Raw genomic sequence first — 19,168 nt, forward strand, 5'->3', positions numbered from 1 at the left:
AGGCTTTTCACCAGACTTCCTTAAAAGCATTTTGCCCCTTTGAACTCTTCATTAAATAGTATTAAATATCAATTAAAAACTGTTCAATATTAACATTTACAAGAGCACTGCACCCCCTTTTGAGCAGCTAAGTGCACAAGATAAGCACAGCTTGCAAACGAATATTACGATTTTCTTTAGAAATAAAGGAGTTCCACCCATGGTATTCAACACTTAAAGAGTCTTGGCCTAACAAGCAACCACGGCTCAGCATAAAAGCCTGCAGATTACGAGGTGTCATATGGTCACCACGACAAATCCTCCCGGGAGTTGTTCTTGGCTTTATAGACTGAGGCCGCTATCTCACCGTCAGATAGCCCCTCAATTGTAATCATGTACGCTGAGTGGACCTCTAACAAGCCCTCAGATCCAGGTAAACATCCCTGACTTGGCCGGGAAACAAAGCCGGAGCCTCCGGGTAAGAGGCAGGCACGCTACCCCTACATCACGGGGCCGGCTAAACACCTTTGGAAATGCCAGTCCTAATACTAAAATTATCACGTGCAAAACTTACGCAGTTATACCATCATCCAAAACCTTGAATATTCGTCTGCCTGTACTGTCATTGAATTCCCGAACTGTAAAAGTTATCGTTGAAATTTGCGTAGCTTCTCCATCGGAAAGTCACAACTGATGGGGAGAGCTGTTTGTCATATTGTTACTGCCGTCTATTGCCACAGCAAAGGGCTGGGACTTCATTAACTCTCACCTTTCCCTTAACTGCAGAAGCCAAAGATTTAACTAGTGCTCCCGTTTTTGTTCGAAGCTATTTTCGAATTGGGAAACATTTTCTTGAAGTAACGTCCCAAATAGTCTCTGCAGGCTAAAGGCAAGTTGTGCTCCAACAAGAGAAGTCGTAAACAACAACTCTGCATTTGCTACCGAGCCTTCATCTTCCGAGGATTTAGCAAAAATGCTTAAATTCTTGTGCCCCCTGTATTCGTATGAATTTTGCTAGCCACATGTTTATGACAGTCATCTCGTCCACCATGCGCAAGTGAAACATTGCAGCTACACACACTACAACACGCATATGAAGGAGATTTTGAGGAACGCAGTAAATAGGGCCATTCTTTCAAGTAGTGCTCCCTAAATTTTTGAACTATTTTTTGGTTTCTTACTAGAGTCAATAGTCACGGTAACATGACCATGCATGTTTTCTTGCACAATTCTAAATGAAGTTGTAAATATGGGACTCAGTGCACATGGAAATGCTAATTATTTTCTTCTTTTAGTAAAATAAGGTAATCAAACAGTCTTGAAGATCTTATGAATAAAGTAATTATAAAACTTAACAGTTATCATGCTTTGCCATCTTTTTTTTAGAACTTCAAATTGACAAACTTTAAGATGGGTCGGATGCGACCCAACCTCACCATTTACATTCTTGACGTTCACCTTACCAATGGAGGGTTAAGAACAGGAATTAGGTTAATTGAAATACATCAATATTCAGGAAGAAAATGATTTTCTTTGTATTTTCCTTCCAAATTTGTACAGTAATATTGTACATGTATGAGGAGACTGGCAAAACATTTTGATCAGATAAGAAGATAGCAGAATACAGTTTTACTCGTCACAAAGAAGTATAATCAAACAGTCGTTATGATAATTAGTGACAAGCAAGCACTGAGGTGTCTAAACAAAGCAATGTGTATTTCTGTTACTAAATACTTCAATTTAGGCTAAAACAGCATTGTAACAAACAAAAGAGTTCCAAAACAAAAACAATGTTAAGAGTTGGCATTCACTACTAGCCATGAAAAAAGGCTATATACTCATGGAGCCCATCTGATTCATAAATTGGATATGTGCCAAGTGGAAAATCAACAAGGCAGTAAAACATCATCTTAAACAGCATGGATCTAACTACCATCACACATCTACAATGACTTCAATATGAACAATGAATAGCCTATAGGAAATCTCCATTGCTCAGACTGCAAGTTGAAATGAAAATCACTAATATGTATCTCCTACACATTAAGATCGACCCTGTTATCTACGAACAGGTGCATCACAAGAGAATAATTACGCTACACACTATCAAAGAATGTATTGTGTGATCATTGAATATAAGACTACAATAGGAAACAATCACTAAAATTAATGGACAACAAAGTATGCACTTTGTAATCTGATGAAAAATCACTGTTTAAAAATTCAAGGTAATGGAATGAGGAAGTACAAGAATTTAAAATATCAGACCTTCATTAGCTATTTTATTTTAACGAAATTAGTGTAATAGGCATAGTGTGCCTAACTTAAACAAATTAACATATCAAAGACCATTAGTCTGCACGTCTACTTCCGCTTACGACCCCTTCCCCGAGCTGGAGAACCACGATTACTGGCAGCCGCTGTACTACCTCGGGTTGAGCGAGGAGATGTCTTTTCATCCTTTGCATCTTGCTCTTGACGAGGCTGATCTTCATTCTCGGCCTGCTCATTCATTTCACTCTCATCACCCTCTTCATCCACAGTCTCCAAAAGATTACCTATGTCTCTATCGACCTCAGACCATATCTTCTCTTCTTCAGCCTTAGCAGGGGCTGGTTTAGAATCAGACTCCTTTGTTTCCCCTTCTGCTTCTGCCTCGGCATCAGCTTCTAGTGGATCATACTTTTCTTCACCAGATGAGACAACACCATTTTTCTTACTCTCGGCAGTAACCTCCTTCATTTCTTCATCACCCTTTGATCCTTCAGATGCTTGGGTACCATCTTCATCATCATCTTTCTCATCAGATACCTTGCGCCTCTTCCAGTTGCCTTCATCATCGACTTTCTCTTCAGCATTGCGCTTATTCTAAAAGGAAACATCCAAAATATTAGTAAAGAATTGTCACTTTAATAAGTACATCAAGAAAAATCAACAACAGACATAACAATGTCCTACAACATTTCTCTATATTCTGAAGCTGCTTTATGCAGTAAAAGGACAGAAACCACTGGTCAGGCAGAACATTATCTTTGAAATAATGGGTCTATTAATAGCCAAGAGTGTAATGTCTAACATAACCTAAAAAGGGCTAACAGAAAGGTACATTTTAATTACAGTACTGTATAATTGAAACTACAATACTGTATATATTCATGTGTCTGAATATACATGTTTTCACATTCTGTTCAGATTACTTATGGTATTTAATTTCAATACTCTCATTACTTTCTATGCTTGTTAGCCATCAGCAGGCTTGACTGAAGACTGTTCCTTATTGTAAGCAGAATTTTAAGTTTGTTGTTGGTCCAGCTCCTCAGATTAGATAAAGGCTTAAAGAGTGTTACACTATCTGAGGAATTCGAAATGTTGAATGAGAAGAAAAAAGAAAAATTAACATCACAATGGAAATGAAATTGTATGCTTTAAGGCCTACAGAGATTGAACTTAGGGGAATTGTAAATAAAATTGCCAAGGATTTAGGTGCAGGACAAACTACTACACAGATGGCAAAAGAGGAGGTCTAAAACAGGTTCTTGATGTGTGAGGAAAGGAGAAGTACAAGAGGGGGTAAATATGAAAAAGTGAGAGAGAAACTGAGAAGCTTTCTGGTTTAGGCAACAAAGGGAAAAACCAACACCTATTTCAGGACTTATTTTGCAAGAAAAGTCCTCAAATTCTACCATAAATTTCAAGAGATTTCAACAGATGAACAAAGCACAACGACATCAGACGATATTGGCGAAAAATTACCGGGAAAATTTCCACAGAATTGAAAAAGAAGCCGTCAGGGGGATCAAATTAACAACTGTGATGAGTCTGTTATGAATTTTCGAATGTAGCCTAATTACTGTTTACCCCGCATTCATCGTTCAATTTAATCAGTAGTGAAATGGTTCCATGTAAACAAATACAGTAGAAACTCGATAATTCAAAATCTTGTCTAATTCGAAGCAGCCCTTGTTCCTGAAAACATGAGGTACGGTTTTGCATGTTATTTAAAATGGTTTAATTTGAAATACAGATAATTCGTGAATCGAAGAACAATGTCAGTCCCAACACCGAAATTCAGACTGAATTCGACACTGCCTTTACATTTGGGGGGGGAGAGCATTTTACAGAGTAATTTAAATTCAAAATTTCTCCGCATCATGAAAGAACGCGTCTTCCGGAGCGTGAAGGAGTAACTTTGCAAACTTTCACCTACTTCGGCGTGTCTACAGTATGCTACATATCTGCTACTGTATGTTTGAGCAGAATGTTAATTATTTTGTATTCGGCGCTTTAAGGAACGCCACAATATCGCGTAGCAGGCAGTGTGCGGAGAGGTAGAATCCGCGACCACTGCCGATGTAGACAGTTGCCGAAAAAGTGTGGCCTATAGCCTATAATCAATTCGTACGCACCAAACAATACTGTCAATGTTGATGAAACTGTGTTTTTTTTTAATGCTGAGGCCAAATGGATTTGTGGTTTTAAAGGAGAGAATTGCCAGCCGGGAAATGTAGCCTAGTGTTCCTATGCAGTGCACACGGAAGCGAAAAGCCAAGGTATCTCTAGGGCGTCGGGCACTTTCCATGCCAGTACAAGGCATCTAAAGTGCAGACAGTGCAGTAATCCAAAAGATAAAGCATTTGCACAGGGGAGCCAGCATCATTTTTCCTCGTCTTTGAATTGTGTTTTTCTTCCTTCAGTAGCGTGAGGTTATGTTTGTCATTGTTTTATACAAGTGTACTATATAAATAATGTAAATGCACCTTGTCGGATAAATTTCTGAAATAGGTTTATCCTTGGCATTCGGAAAGCTTAAAACTGAGAATCAAGGTGATTGCATGCATTAATGGGTCTTAGAAGTGCCATGGCGGGAAATTGCACAAGTATAGTCACTGTACTGTTGTAATGTGGACCGAAACAAGAAACATTCTCCCCTCGTCAGAGGGAAGTTTGATAAGCCGTGATGTTTTAAGGGCATCATCAGGTACTTTCCCTGCAAGCACAAGGCATCTAAAATGCATACAGTACAGTAATCCAATGAATAAAGCACTTGCACAGCGGAACCAGTATGGATATCTTGTCTCTGAATCATGTTTTCTTTCTTTTGATTTCATTGCGTGAGGTTATGTTTGCCGGTGAGTTATCCAATACTGGCTCCGCTGTGCAAGTGCTTTATTCATTGGATTACTGTACTGTATGCATTTTAGATGACTTGTGTTTGCACGGAAAGTACCCAATACCCTTAAAACATCACGGCTTATCAAACTTCCCTATGACGAGGGGAGAATGTTACTTGTTTCTGTCCACATTACAGGATTCAAAGACTAGGAAAAATTATGCTGGCTTGAATACTGTAAATGCACCTTGTTGGATACATTTCGGAAATAGTTTTTTTTTTCCATGGCATTTGAGAGCTTTAATCTGTGAATCAAGGTTAATTGCATGCAGTAACAGGTCTTAGAATAAATTGTGACGCCGTAAGGGTTGGCATTTCCGGTATGTGTTGGCGGTTAATTCAAAATCACGTAATTCAAAGTCCGATTTTTGCACCCCAACGACTTCGTATTAGCGAGGTTCTACTGTATTAAATTTCTCTGCAATAGGACACCAAATATTCTTTAGATTGCAAGTACTAATGACTACATGTTAAAAGAGTGAACAAATTTCTCTTCATATCAATGACAGAACTCCATTTCTTTGAACACATTGTGTAAGGGGAGCTAGCAATAATCTGCTACGGACAGGAAGATTGAAGGCAATAGACCACAAACAATTTGAATCACATGGATGGGACTAGTAAAGACAATTGCCAGCATATTGTTTTACAGCGCCCTGAGGAAATATGAAGACCATGCATGATACCAGTACTACGTCAAATGTAACAAACAGCCAAGGACACCACCACCGAGTTTGTGATGGCAATTAGAATACGATGAATAATGAAGATTTTAAACGGGGGTACATGAACGACAACGCATGGGAGGAAATACAATAGTCCGTTATAGCGAGAATTCATAACTGCAAAAAATTAACTCCGTAGAACGGATTGTCGTTAGTTCAGAATTTTGTCAAAGCCCACATTAAAATCAGTATGAAACTGCAATCCTCATATACCTCATATGTATCATGAAAACATATTTCAAGCACCAGTGGAGTAATGAAACTTTATGCTGTAAATGTACATGGAAATATCCTTTCCAGAATTTAACAAGATGCGAGAAAATACAGTGAAAAATTGTTAGTTCATTCTTGCTTGGCGTGTCAATTTCGAAGTCCCTACTCATGTCCGATTAAATCTATTTTTTAAAAAATGTCACTTATCACGTCAAAAACTTTCGCTATTAACACTTAGTACGATCACATTTTTCCCAGCCCTGAAAACGTTCATCATCCCTTTTGAAAGTAATGCAATTTCGAACACAGATTAGAGCCCTCGCCACAAGAGGCACGTTGAGGAAAGTTGCATGAGAACAGGAAATGGTAACAGGAAATGGTTTTAATTCCTGAACTTTACAGGGTAAATTACACCTTCAGGAAGCAAGCCATTAGCCTCATTAGCCTCAATGAAGTTAAATTTTGCTCTCCGGTGTCCATCAATATTACTGAATAACCCAGCAAACCTGTTTGTGCTTGTATTTTGCGTTCCATTCAGAAGTTAGGAATTTATTGTGTTGAGTGATTAAGTGCAGGGTGACGAATATTTGCTGCAAGTTAGTCTACATATGGATGAGGAATATAATAGTGTTAAATTGACTAGTGTGGTGCATATTTGGTTATGGATACTTAAAAGTCATGAAATCTCTTACAAACGAAGACCAATTGAAGTTCAGGAAGTGGACAGCCCCATGTTCCAACGGCGGCGCGCATGTTGTAACTTGAACTTTAGAGTGGAATCGATCAAAGTGTTTTTGCATTGAAGATGACATTTTCTCGCACATGTCCAAGTTTAATGTCCATATAATCCACGGCCAAAGAGTGCGACCAGAAAAAATGTCTAATAACGCACTGGTCCAAAATATAAGGCTTAGAAAGAGGTTTTAGGAAGAGAGTGATCTGCAATAAAGCACTGATACTTTCATGGGCCCCAGTGCAAATGTTTTTATATTTCTTATCTGGTGTTTTACAGATCTTTTAACACACATTCAATAATCCCCAGTGGAACAGGTTTCCGTATTTGTTTTTTGCCTTTTAATACTTTCATCTCAGCTTTAGTAACAGTACACAGCCTATATCTTTCACTGTACGCATACATAAAAGCTGTAAAATGCACACATGTCAAGAAAAAAAAAAAAAAAAAAAATCAAGTGTTTCCGTACAACTGTTGGATAGCTTTCACTTATGAGTATGTTTTCTCACTTAACACATTCTCTTGCCTTGTTCCCTGCAGAAACATCCTAACGAGGTTTTACTGAATGCAAAAAGCTCCGATATCAGTAAACCACTCCGTACCATATTATGAGGTGTATTCACATTCTCAATTTCAATACACAGCATTAAAATGAAGCAATCGTTTACTTCAGCCTTTATTTCTAACAAGGAAACTGTTGTTATTGCCCATGTTATTTATGCATTTATTATGGAAATATATCCTCCTTCACTTTGAATTGTGTTTCTATAACATCAGTCAACAAGTATTACTGACCGACTCCAACACTGCCTTCGAGTTTTACTGTACAGTAGAAAGCTTGCTAGTGCACAAATATCGGTAACAAATATAACGCACGCTTAATCGCTCCTAACAGCGGATGCATCAGTGAATGGGTTCTCATAAAAACTGAAGGATAGTACATAGTTTAACACACTGTAGACCGGGTGCCCTTCACCCCATGCACAGCCCTGTTCCCGGCCACATTCTAACTACCTCCAAGCTGGAGTGCATGCATTCAAACTGTCAGAACTTCACTAGCTTTTGAAGGACTACTGTGCTTTTTCTAGTGTCCTTCCTGAATAGTTGTTGAAATGCGGGGTATTTCTTGAAATCTATTTCGGCTCATAGTTTATGGGAAATAAGAGTATTTTATTGGGGTATCGGTTGGCCAGTAATCTTTTAGACATGATTTCTTCACCTACCTTATCAATATACAGAGAGCAATATTTTTTTAGGTTCCCTGCTAGTGACATTAGTCCACGTTAGTGTTTTAGGGGATACGTTATGACAATGTGAATTCTGCTCATATTATAAGTTTGTCTGTTCAGCTACACACTGAAAATAATCCTCACCAAACATAAATCCAGCTACTTGTACTATGTTTCCAGATTAATTAGGCCATACCTTTATACCAGGAGCACCTTCAAAATCTTCTGACCTAGGTTCACTCTTGTCCATAACCCAGTTGTCAGAAAACACTACATTTACAATATTTAGAATATTTACACCCGTAACACAATTATCAGACTTGTTCTGCGCTACGCGAGTTCCACACCTTGAAGATAAGGCTATATCCTCGCCATCACGTGAAACATTTCCGTTAGAAGGTATTTCATCATCGAACTCTAAATATTCAGCTTCACTTAGATATTCAGAGCCTGCATCAGCACAAAATTTGCGAATAATTTCGTCTTTGTCTAAACACGTGCGATCCCTGAGCGCTGCCATCATCATGGCTCTTCTAACTTTGTAAATATGTTGTTACGAAATGCAAAGAAAATCTATGATATGAAGAATACTCCAAAAGAAATGCAACTATCAACTGTGTAGAACCCTACATAAGATTTCTATCACCCTTGAACTCCAAATAGTTCCCGTATATCTCAAAAGATAGCACTGAAGTTAAGTCTGCTGCTAACACGAGATAACTCGGGACCGGCCCACATTGTGTTAATATAAGAATTTTCCAGGGACAGAAAGAAAACTTATTACAACGGAGTTGTCACCATATGTCGTACTGCTACAGCGGATAGCTACTATATGTTATAGTGTTTTTCGTAATGGATAAGAAGAAAGTAAGACAGATAAACGATGGCAAGTTGAAACATATTCAGGATGTGGACTGAAATCCCCATGAGAAGTGTCGATATAGTGTGAAAGCGGAACATTCCTTTGGCTACACTGAACATCATTCTCAGCAAAAGGAAGGAAATAGAACGTGCCTTTGAAGAACGGGCAAATGGCAAAAGGAAATGCGTGTGAGAGCGACAGTTTCCTGATCTTGAAAGTGTGTTATTGAGGCGGTTTAAGTAAGCCCGTGCTTCCAACATACTAATCTGTGTAACCGTACTTAGAGCACAGGCCTGTAATTTAGCAGTGCAGGCTGCTATTACCGACTTTAAAGCTTTGAATGGTTGGATCACGAGGATCAAGAATAGACACCAGCTGGTGTATAGATGTGTGCGAGGCAAGGCTGCTAGTGAGAACATCGACAACAGTAGAAGCGGTGAAAAGCACTACAGTTCCTCAGCTTCTCCAGAAGTACAGTCCTCATGCCATTTTCAATGCAGACAACCCAAGCTTGTTTTAACACCTTAAGTGCCACGTATGCAGTAAAAGAAATTTCCATCCAGGCCATTCTTTTTTTACTATAGAGTATAAAATGGTGCACCTTATGACAGAAATGTACCTTTTAGTCACCTTGGGCCAAAATTGTAGTCATAACATTGTTTTGAAATTGTGGTGACACATTGGTCTCACGCGGCCACTGACACTACCTTCCAGCTGTATAGGCCGCGTGAGACCGGTTCACCACGTATCCTAGCACAGTTCTCACCTTCCTGACACACTGGTATACGTCTGTCTCATTAGCTCATGAACTACTAAAGAATTAAACTCGTATCTTTCGAACACTGAAATCTAATCGGAAGTATAATCCAACCGATGTTACTAAAAGGAAGTTAGCAAGAGGAAAGACAAGAGCCCAGGAAAGTAACACTGATGTGGTTGTTCAGAAATGGCACGATAAAAGAGACTTCTTAATTTTGACAACTAAACACACTGGTGAGATGGTCACTATTCAGAGGAGGGATCGTGAAGAGCAAAAACCACGGAGTGTTATAGAGTAACAAATACAAACCGTACATTGATTCATCAGATCATAAAAGGAGCTATAGTACTTCCCCGAGACGGAGTAAAATAGTACAAAAAATAGCTATAGAGATATTGATCGGCACAAGTATAGTAAATGCCATCTATATTTCCAATCAACTTGGGAATGAGAGCATATCTGTTACCCAGTTCAAAGAGGACATTGTTGAACAGTTAACAGGTACCAGTATCAAAAATTTTCACATTCCCTCACAAGTACCAAAGAAACAGGTATTACCCCACCGACTGGAGGATGTAGGCCGGCAGGTAAGACAGACATGCAGTAATTGTTATGAAGAGATCCATCAGGAATCAAGAAGGCCATATGCCATGAGGAAGACTCTACAGTCTAAGTTCAAATGACCAACCTGTGAAAATTCCTTCTGTTTGGACTGTTTCTTCAAAGTACACAGATTTGTAGTGTTTGTGATTGTAAAACACAGTTTGAATAATATTTCTTCAGAAAGTCTCATTTGTTATACTTTAAATTCATATGCAAAATGTGTACCAATTTTGTGATGTGATTGCGAATGAGACAAAGTTACAAATATTTTTTTTCTAGAAAGTTCATGTAATTCTTTTGTCCTATGTTTTCAATTTGTCAATAGGCCTAGACCCTGATATGAGATAATGAACAATGAGTACACTATACAGTACAATATTTTGTTATTTGTACACATGACACGATCAGAAAACAACAAATGTCATTATTTATTGTTGGTGATACATTACAGTGACGTACAGGCTACGTGGTGCCACATCGGACTCGCAAATGGACAGGCCAAGAATAGATTCATGACGCACTGGCCACCTATTTTCATTTTACATACATTTACATGTCAAATGTGATGATAGTATGGCACCACGGGGCCTGAGAATTTGAGAGTGCGCGTGAGTCCACAGCGGACTCACGCGGCCCGACTGGCAGTAAGCTCTGCGAGTCAACGTTGGTCTCACGTGGCACTCAAGGTGTTAACGTATCTTACCTACCAAAGAAAGCTGAGTAAAGAGACTGACAGTCCTGTTGGACCTGCAATGAAAGTGGAACGGAGAAGTTGGTTCCACTGATAATAGCCTCTAGCGTTGTGATGTTCCACATGATACATTGGTGGTAATCTTTTCTCTGTAATGGTGGCTGCTATTGATGAAACTCCAGATGTATCATGTGGAGCATGGCCTGGACTGAGTTATATCCGTTATATGAAGTTGCCTTGTTGAACACACAGGTGGTGGGACATGTCCAATAGAAGTTATGCAAGGTGTTCATTATGGGGAGCACATTCACAAATACAGCAGAAGTCTATTATAGCGAGAATTCGTAACAGTGAAAATTTTACTAACTAAAACCGATTGCCGTTTTATCTGATTTTTCGTAAAATTAGGGAAAGAACCCATGCACATTAAAATCGGTGTGAAACAGCAATCACTTTAATAAGAACTTGCGTTTTCGCGGATGGTATCCACACTATAGCTTACTCGTTAGTGTTTTACGAAATCCGATGCGTGAAAGTGTATGCTTAATTTTATTCAAAGTATATCACTCCGGAGGACTCTGTGGCGAACGTTCCAGTTTTCTTCTTCGAAGATCAACACCTAACCGTATATGTATCCTGGAAACATATTTCAACTGCACACAGAAATAACCCCCACGCAAAAAAATTACATGGGAACAGCCTTTCCAAAATTTTATTAAGCACGAGAAATGTTAAACTATCCCATGAAATCAGTGATGTACTCTGCCATATCTTGAGGTTTATCACATTCTTACTTAATTTCTTGTATATTTATAACATTAAAATTAAGAGATTGTTTACTTCAGCCTTTATTTCTAACGAGTTAACTGCTAATGGCCACATTATTTAAGCTTTATTACGAAAACATGTTATCGTTTTCCATTTTCTTTTTAGGGAACAGCAGCTGACGGGTATTATGTATGAACTCTGACATCGCCACCAAATGTCAATGAGAGAGCGCGCAAGTGAACATTGCGAGAAAACTATACCCCGAAGATGATCGATCGCATTTTGTGGCAAATGTTTCTTATTCAAACAGTGTCACCTAACTTAACCGTACTATATGTATCATGAAAACATATTCCAAGCGTCGGTAGAGAAATGATAACATTCTCGCTATAAATTTACATGGGAATAGTCTTATAGTTATGAATTTCATCGGGTTCCGTATTGAAGTCGAATTACAGTAAATTCAAATTCTTTCAAGGTCCACCTATTCAATACAATGACATTTTATTGTGATTGAATCACATGGCACATGTTCAGCATCTATGTGCCACCATCAGAATTAAGTACAAATTATATACATATGCCTAAAACATCTAAAACACATTTTAACACATTCTAAAATACATTTCTGTAATGATACATGAGATAAGTTAAAATTATGTTACAACTGATTGCTGTAATATAAAGTTCTCAAAATTCCAGCAATTCGTTATATAGTCCAGCCTGTGTACATTCAGGATAAGTGAATTTGTGGTGTTTTATGCTGTCTATATGGGTGACAATAATTCACTTGATACTAGGCGGTTCCAGGAAGTTTAATTTGATCATGTAAGATCGTGATATAAACAGAGATGAATTCCCACTTCAATTTAAACCTGAAGAAGAAAATAGCCAAGTTAGACATTGGAAACAATGTATGGAAGTTACTAGAATCATTAAATGATGATTGACTCACCTTGAACAGCATGTTGAATGTGTTTGTTACACATACGGAGCAGGACAGAGTGTGTGTGTGTGTGTGTGTGTGTGTGTGTTAGCTAAAGTAGGCCACGGAAAAGGAGGCAAGGGTAAGGAAGGTAGTGGGGTACCTGCGGGGGAAGGATGGGATGGTGGGGGTAATTGAAGGGAGTGTGTATTACGGATTACTTGGAAAATCAAACTGTTTTTCAATAGTCTGATATTTTTAAGCAAACTGATTAAAAGATCGAAGAGGATATTAGGTATCTCATAAATTTTGTTTAAAGTATAACTGGGGTTGAAGTATTTATCACAGTTAATGTAACAACTTTCAATAATATTCATGATGGGGTCCCTTATTTGCTGTTTGAAGAACTTCCATATCTTGTTCGATGTCTAAATTTGTGCTTAGTGTCATGCATATGTTGACCCATGGCGGAAAACTTATCGTGCCTCATCGCGTTGACGTGTTCTGAATATCTAATCATGAAGTTACACCTGTTTGACCCACGTACGAGCTGCTGCATTCATTACATTTTAGTCCGTATATTCCAGATTCGGAGTAAATATTGGGGGTATTGATTGATGCAGAGTTGTGTAAAATTTTGGAGGTTCTAATAATATTTATAGATCCACCTGTTCAATACAATACAATCCACTATTTCATGTGGTTAAAATGTATACATAACACACAAAAATCATAGGTACATGTTTCACCCTTTTTTTTCTTTCTGAATGTCAACGAGAGAAATCGCTAATGGTCATAGTGAGGAAACTATACCAAAGATGATCGATCACATGCAGTGATGCATAAATACCAGTAACACGTTCAACCGCTCGAAATAATGGACGCGTCAGTGAAAGGGCTCTCCCTGTAACCGAAGGATAATATATAAATTTTGAAGGGACAGATAAAACCTACCGTTATAATGAGGTTCTCGATACATCCTGTACTCGCCATAACAGACTTCTACTGTATTTATAGTCTCATTCTGGATTTCATTTTCATTCCTATTTGCTTCAATACAATTGCAAATGTGTACATTTTTGTGTGAACTGTCTGCAGCATCATGTGTGAAAACGGGATTTTGAAATTCGTGACCCCGTTTTCGATGTATCATATATGATACATCCGGTTACTACCTATAAAAATGAACAATGCTGAAATGTATAGGCAGGTCCAAATATTTTATACTAAGAGCATATAAAATAATCACAGCTTTATGAAAATTATTCTGCATGTTAAGCAGAAGTTTTATTAATTATCATAAATGGATATTTTACCGCAGCATTGAAAGCTGGTGAATATTGGAGCTTGGAGACCTTAATCCCAGTTCCTTAGATACAGAGCAAGGTTCAGATTACGATGGTTTTAATGAAACAATAGGTTGTTCATAGAGTACAGTGAATTAATCTGAAATTCCTGTAGGAATTACCGTATTCTCTCGCATAATTAACGTCCTTCCATAATTTACGCATCCCAATATTTTTGGATCCAAAGTGGAGGAAAAGAAATATTCACGTATTTGACGGAGCAAGCCTTGGCGGCTCAGGCGGCAGCCTCTCACCGCTGGATTCTATGGTTCCCAGTCACCTCATGTACGATTTGGGCTGGACAAAGCAGAGACAGGACTGGGTATTTTTCCAGGTACTCCGGTTTACCCCGTCATAATTCATTCCAGCAACACTCACCAACAACATTTCATTTCATCTGTCAATCATTAATCATTGCCCCAGAGGAGTGCAACAGGCTTCGGCAGCCAGCACAATTCCTATCGTCGCCGCTAGATGCGGCCTTCATTCATTCCATTCCTGACCCAGTCAAATGAATGGAAAACAAGCTGTAGGTTTTCATTTGATGTACCCACTTCTAACATCCATCATGCAGCTCCGGATGCATTTTGAAATAAAGATTACAACTACTCACATAGCAGCCGTCTTATTGCAAAACTGGACATTCCAAATACTAGGCAACGTGCTATTATCAGCCAGTAGGAAATACCACTGCACAAGTTCAGTGAGAACATCAGCCCAAAAATGACTACAGGCCGCCTATTCCAGTCAGATACAAAGTGTTTTGGATACGGGACATGCGTTTTATGTGAATTCAAAATTGTTTGTTAGTCCACAGTGAGCAAGTATTCGAGTAATACTGTATCATATAAACTCGCGGTGATCAGTCAAGCTGAAATATACGGAAATAGGGTAGTGGGCTGCAAGTATTCAGTGTCCGAATGCAAAGTGCACTGCCGTAGTAACAGAAGTGCACTTCAAGCGACCAACAAGTCTTGCAAAGCATTTCGCGGACCAAAAAGCTGCAAGTTTCCGAAAGTAGGGGAAGATCTGCTTAAAGAAATGATTTCATTAAATGTTGGATATGCCGTTTCTCATGAAATGCTGTATTTTAAAAGACGAGAAATAGCGGCTGCGCATGGAATCAGTGTTTCTGATTTGAAGGTTAGCCGAGGCTTGATGATTAATTTTATGAAGAGAAGTGGACTTGCCCTTCGACAAAATCCCGAAGATTTCAACCATCAACTAGAGACTTGTGATTGAGAAGCGTAAAGTGAAGGAACCACAGGTCAGACGCCAATCAGTTTCCGTATGCCACAACGTTGAATAATCGATAAGAAAAGGACATCGCGTGTTATCGCACGCACTACCAAAAGCGAAAAAGAATGATGTACTGCAATGCTTGATATAACCGGTGATGGCAGAAAGCTTGCACCTTATGTTGTTCTAAAAAGAAAAACAATGGATGGACACATCACTCGTATGAAATTGGATACAAACGGTTTGGGGACATATAGCAGGGATCCCTCTTTTGATGCACGGCCCTTTTCGTGTTGGACAGTTTTCTTTTTTGCTGGTATGTCTTTACTATGTATTTACATGAATTGTACTTTAATGAGTACTTACATGCTTATTTCACTTCAGGTCATATTGTCAGCTAGTAACGGGAAGAATATATCCCAGCATTGATACTTCAAATCCATGTGTCCAATTTACCTCATGAGCCCTATTTGACTTTTCTTAAATACCTGTTTTACTCGAATAATTTATGCATCCAAACTTTTCGCCTGTATTTTTCGTCCAAAAAGTGCATTAATTACACGAGAAAATGTGGTATTCACGCCAGAGGTTCAGACTGGCTGCATAAAATTACTTAAGTTGTATTTCTGGTCTATTATTTAATTTATGTATTCCCGTATCTACTAATGTGAATGATTTTTCTTTTGTTTCAAGCCACCCCCTATCATTGGAAATTCTCAGGCACCACCTGATTACCCAAACATACAACTTCCAAAAAGAAGCAATTTTAGTATTTCACCAAATATTTCCCGGCCGTCTGAAGATGTCGAGTACACGAATATCAAGAATAAGACAGTAATAGGAATTTTCAAGGGACAGTAAAAAAACTTATTACAATGGAGTTCTTGCTATAATGAAGTTCCACTCTAGATATAGAAATAAGTTCTTTTCAACAAAAAGTGATGCATCAACATTTCAAAAAATCAAGACATGGGAATAACATGCAAGAAAAACTGCCAAGTACAAGTTGTTCATAAATTTGGGAGGAAGTGAGTGGGGAAGTGGGAGAAACAGAAAAGGAAAGTTAACAAGGCATAACACAGGATTTTTCAAAAAAAAAGTAGTCAGAAAATTTTGAAGCTATTTGTGCAAGGGCTACCATGTACCCATAAGCAACTACCACCAGGAAATGATACCAAGTCGGAAAATGCCATTTGAAAATAATAATAATAATAATAATAATAATAATAATAATAATAATAATAATAATAATAATAAAATTTATGCTCCGACGGTGTCCAAAAGTTTTATTCTTGAATTGAATCCCACGTCTCAAGTTCGAAATCAGATAAATTTGTGCAAGTTTTAATTTGTTGAACTGAATTTACTAAATTTCAATAACACAAATTTGAAACTTTCAAATATGTACATCGGAAGAAGAAAAGGGTCATATAATAGGATGGTATGCATAACTGATGTCAGAGGTTAGGATGTGTACTTTCGAGTCTTGTTAAATTTCAGGACGGCTGTTTCCGTGTAATTTATATTGAAAATATTATTCTACAAATACGTTTTCATAATACATGCACGGTAAACCTAGGTTAGGTGACCACGTTTGGAGTAAGAAAATGGAAAAGTTTGCACAAGCTGGAGTGACATTAGTTTTGAAGAATGAAACTGAATGTGTGTGTTCAGACTATAGGAATTAGAAAATGTGTGCTAATGAGCAAGCCTCTGCTTGGAAAACATTTTATTCTTGTTAAATTCTCAAAGCAACCTACTATCTTATAAATACACACCATCTGCATTACCCGGCAGGTTGAACTGTGAGTGTCATTCAATGTGGATGCCCAAGCACATTTGTTTTTGTTGGACAGATACAGAGAAACATGTGCGACACAGTTTCTTCATTGTTATTTTCTTCGAGTCATTGACGGGAGTTGGAGGAGTCGCCGACACTAGTGGGCCAGTGTTTTGTTTATGTACAGAAGTAATTCAGTTCTTCAATGCATCTGAACACTTCTTAATATAAATGCATTACTGAAATCTTCGTGTGTTCTATGGTCGTGTTTCTCGGGTCCCCTTGTCCTTCTTTCCCCACCTCATTCTCAACTTTGAAAAAATTAGGTATCAATTCAGATAGGTTAGATCCCTTGGATACATTTTATTGAATTAGAGTTTAAAACTTTTCCTTCCTGTCACTTAACTTTGCTTATACAATCTTTCTGTATATTGTTCGATGATGTAAATATTCCCCCTCGGAAATACCTTCTGCTTAGAGCTGGTACTATAAACTCATTCTGTTGTCTTTCAAATCATTTGTCATGGTATTTCTACTAAATTGAAATACAGTGAAACTCTTAAGAAGCTTATCAAGGGAAAAAGAAAAGGAAACTTCTTAAAAGGAGTAATGCCCAAAAACTTGTTCTGTACTTTAAAATACATGTGAAACACACCAAGCAGATTTCCTTGTTTGTGAACAAAACCAAAATAGGCTGATATACAAGAGCTGCTAAAAGGAAGCCACAATATAAACATTTGATTATCATGACAGGTATTTTTAGAGATAAAATGAAATGGCATATTGCTTTCAGTGCCGGGAGTGTCCGACATGTTCAGCTCGCCAGGTGCAGATCTTTTGATTTGACGTCCATAGGCGACCAGCGCGTCATGATGATGAAATGATCAAGACGACACATACACCCAGCCCCCGGTAAAGTAAAATAAAAATACCTGATAAGAGAATGGAACGTATCATATAAAACCCTGCACAAGAGATAAGTAATACTAAGAACATTAAAACTGTAGATAGTAACTACATTATGTAAATACTGTACTGCATTAGACATTTTAAAAATTTCTAAACATAAAAGTCCAGGCTCCTACTTTGAAAAGAAATTGTCCAGAGTTGACTCTTTCAGGTTTTTACTTTCTTGAAGTATAAACCTCTCCAATTCCTTCCGTGTGTTCACACTGGCTGAACCTTCCACAAAACCACCTCAGTTTTCAAGGCAGAAGCTTGCCTCACTGCCAAGATAGTCTTGGGGGATTCTCTTCCTCCACCTCCTTCAATCTCGTCATTTCCCGCCTCAATTTCCTTGCAGATCTGATTGATAGTCTGCGCCTTGCAAGCCATTACCATATCGTCAATGACAGTGAAGTCGTTGAAACTCCATCTTCTCCTATATTCCTATATAGTTTTCCAGCGACCTGGCTGTTTATCACCCACTTCCATAACAATGCTCTTGGTACCACCACCACAGCCTGCTTTCTCAAAGCATTTTCCTATTATTACAGGCTACACTGAATCCCACGATGAGGCAATAAAACGCTTTGTGTCCAAAAGAGATGGTTGCAGATGGGTTTACCTGCTTCCATGCGTAGCAGCATACGGCGCACAACTGATTTTCAGTATCTCTGCTTCAATACCTTAATGATTCCCTGGTCCATGGGCTGTAGTACCGATGTAGCACAGTGGAACCTCGATTCTCCATTTCTGAAGGGACCACGGGAAAAATCGCACAAGACAGGAAAACAGAAAATCCGGAAACGAATAAACCATCAACAATTTGACTAAACATCGCAAAAGTGAAATATGTATACCTACTTGCAATCTTACAAACACCCCTAAACCAAACCAAACTACAGCCCCAATGGGCCTTCCACCTACCAAGCGACCGCTGTTTGGTCCGAAGGCCTGCAAATTACGAGGTAACGCATGGTCAGTGTGACGAATACTCTCGGCCGTCATTCCTGGCTCTCTTAGACTAGTCGCCATCTCAGCATTAAATAGCGCCTCATTAAAGGTAATCGTAGAACGAGTGAACCTGCAACCAGCCCTCATATCCAGGTAAAAATGCCTGCCCTCTGGGTGACAGGCAGGCAAGTTAGACCGCGGGGCCGGCTTTCAACATTACTTACCGGTACGGAACTTAAAAATCTCGAA

At 38.5% G+C, this 19,168-nt stretch overlaps 1 protein-coding gene across 2 annotated transcripts in view; it reads right to left on the reverse strand.

The window, feature by feature from the left end:
* Positions 1 to 1,490: 1,490 nt before the first annotated feature.
* LOC136873966 (zinc finger protein on ecdysone puffs) overlaps positions 1,491 to 19,168 on the reverse strand; it is a 185,821-nt gene continuing 168,143 nt past the window's right edge. For both annotated transcript variants that reach the window (XM_067147366.2, XM_067147367.2), the window contains exon 14: positions 1,491 to 2,847. In XM_067147366.2, the coding sequence (XP_067003467.1) occupies positions 2,344 to 2,847 (504 nt within the window). In that variant the 3' untranslated portion in view covers positions 1,491 to 2,343. The remainder of the gene's footprint in view (positions 2,848 to 19,168) is intronic.

The sequence above is a fragment of the Anabrus simplex genome, chromosome 5, assembly GCF_040414725.1.
Source record: "Anabrus simplex isolate iqAnaSimp1 chromosome 5, ASM4041472v1, whole genome shotgun sequence".
NCBI lineage: Eukaryota > Metazoa > Arthropoda > Insecta > Orthoptera > Tettigoniidae > Anabrus > Anabrus simplex.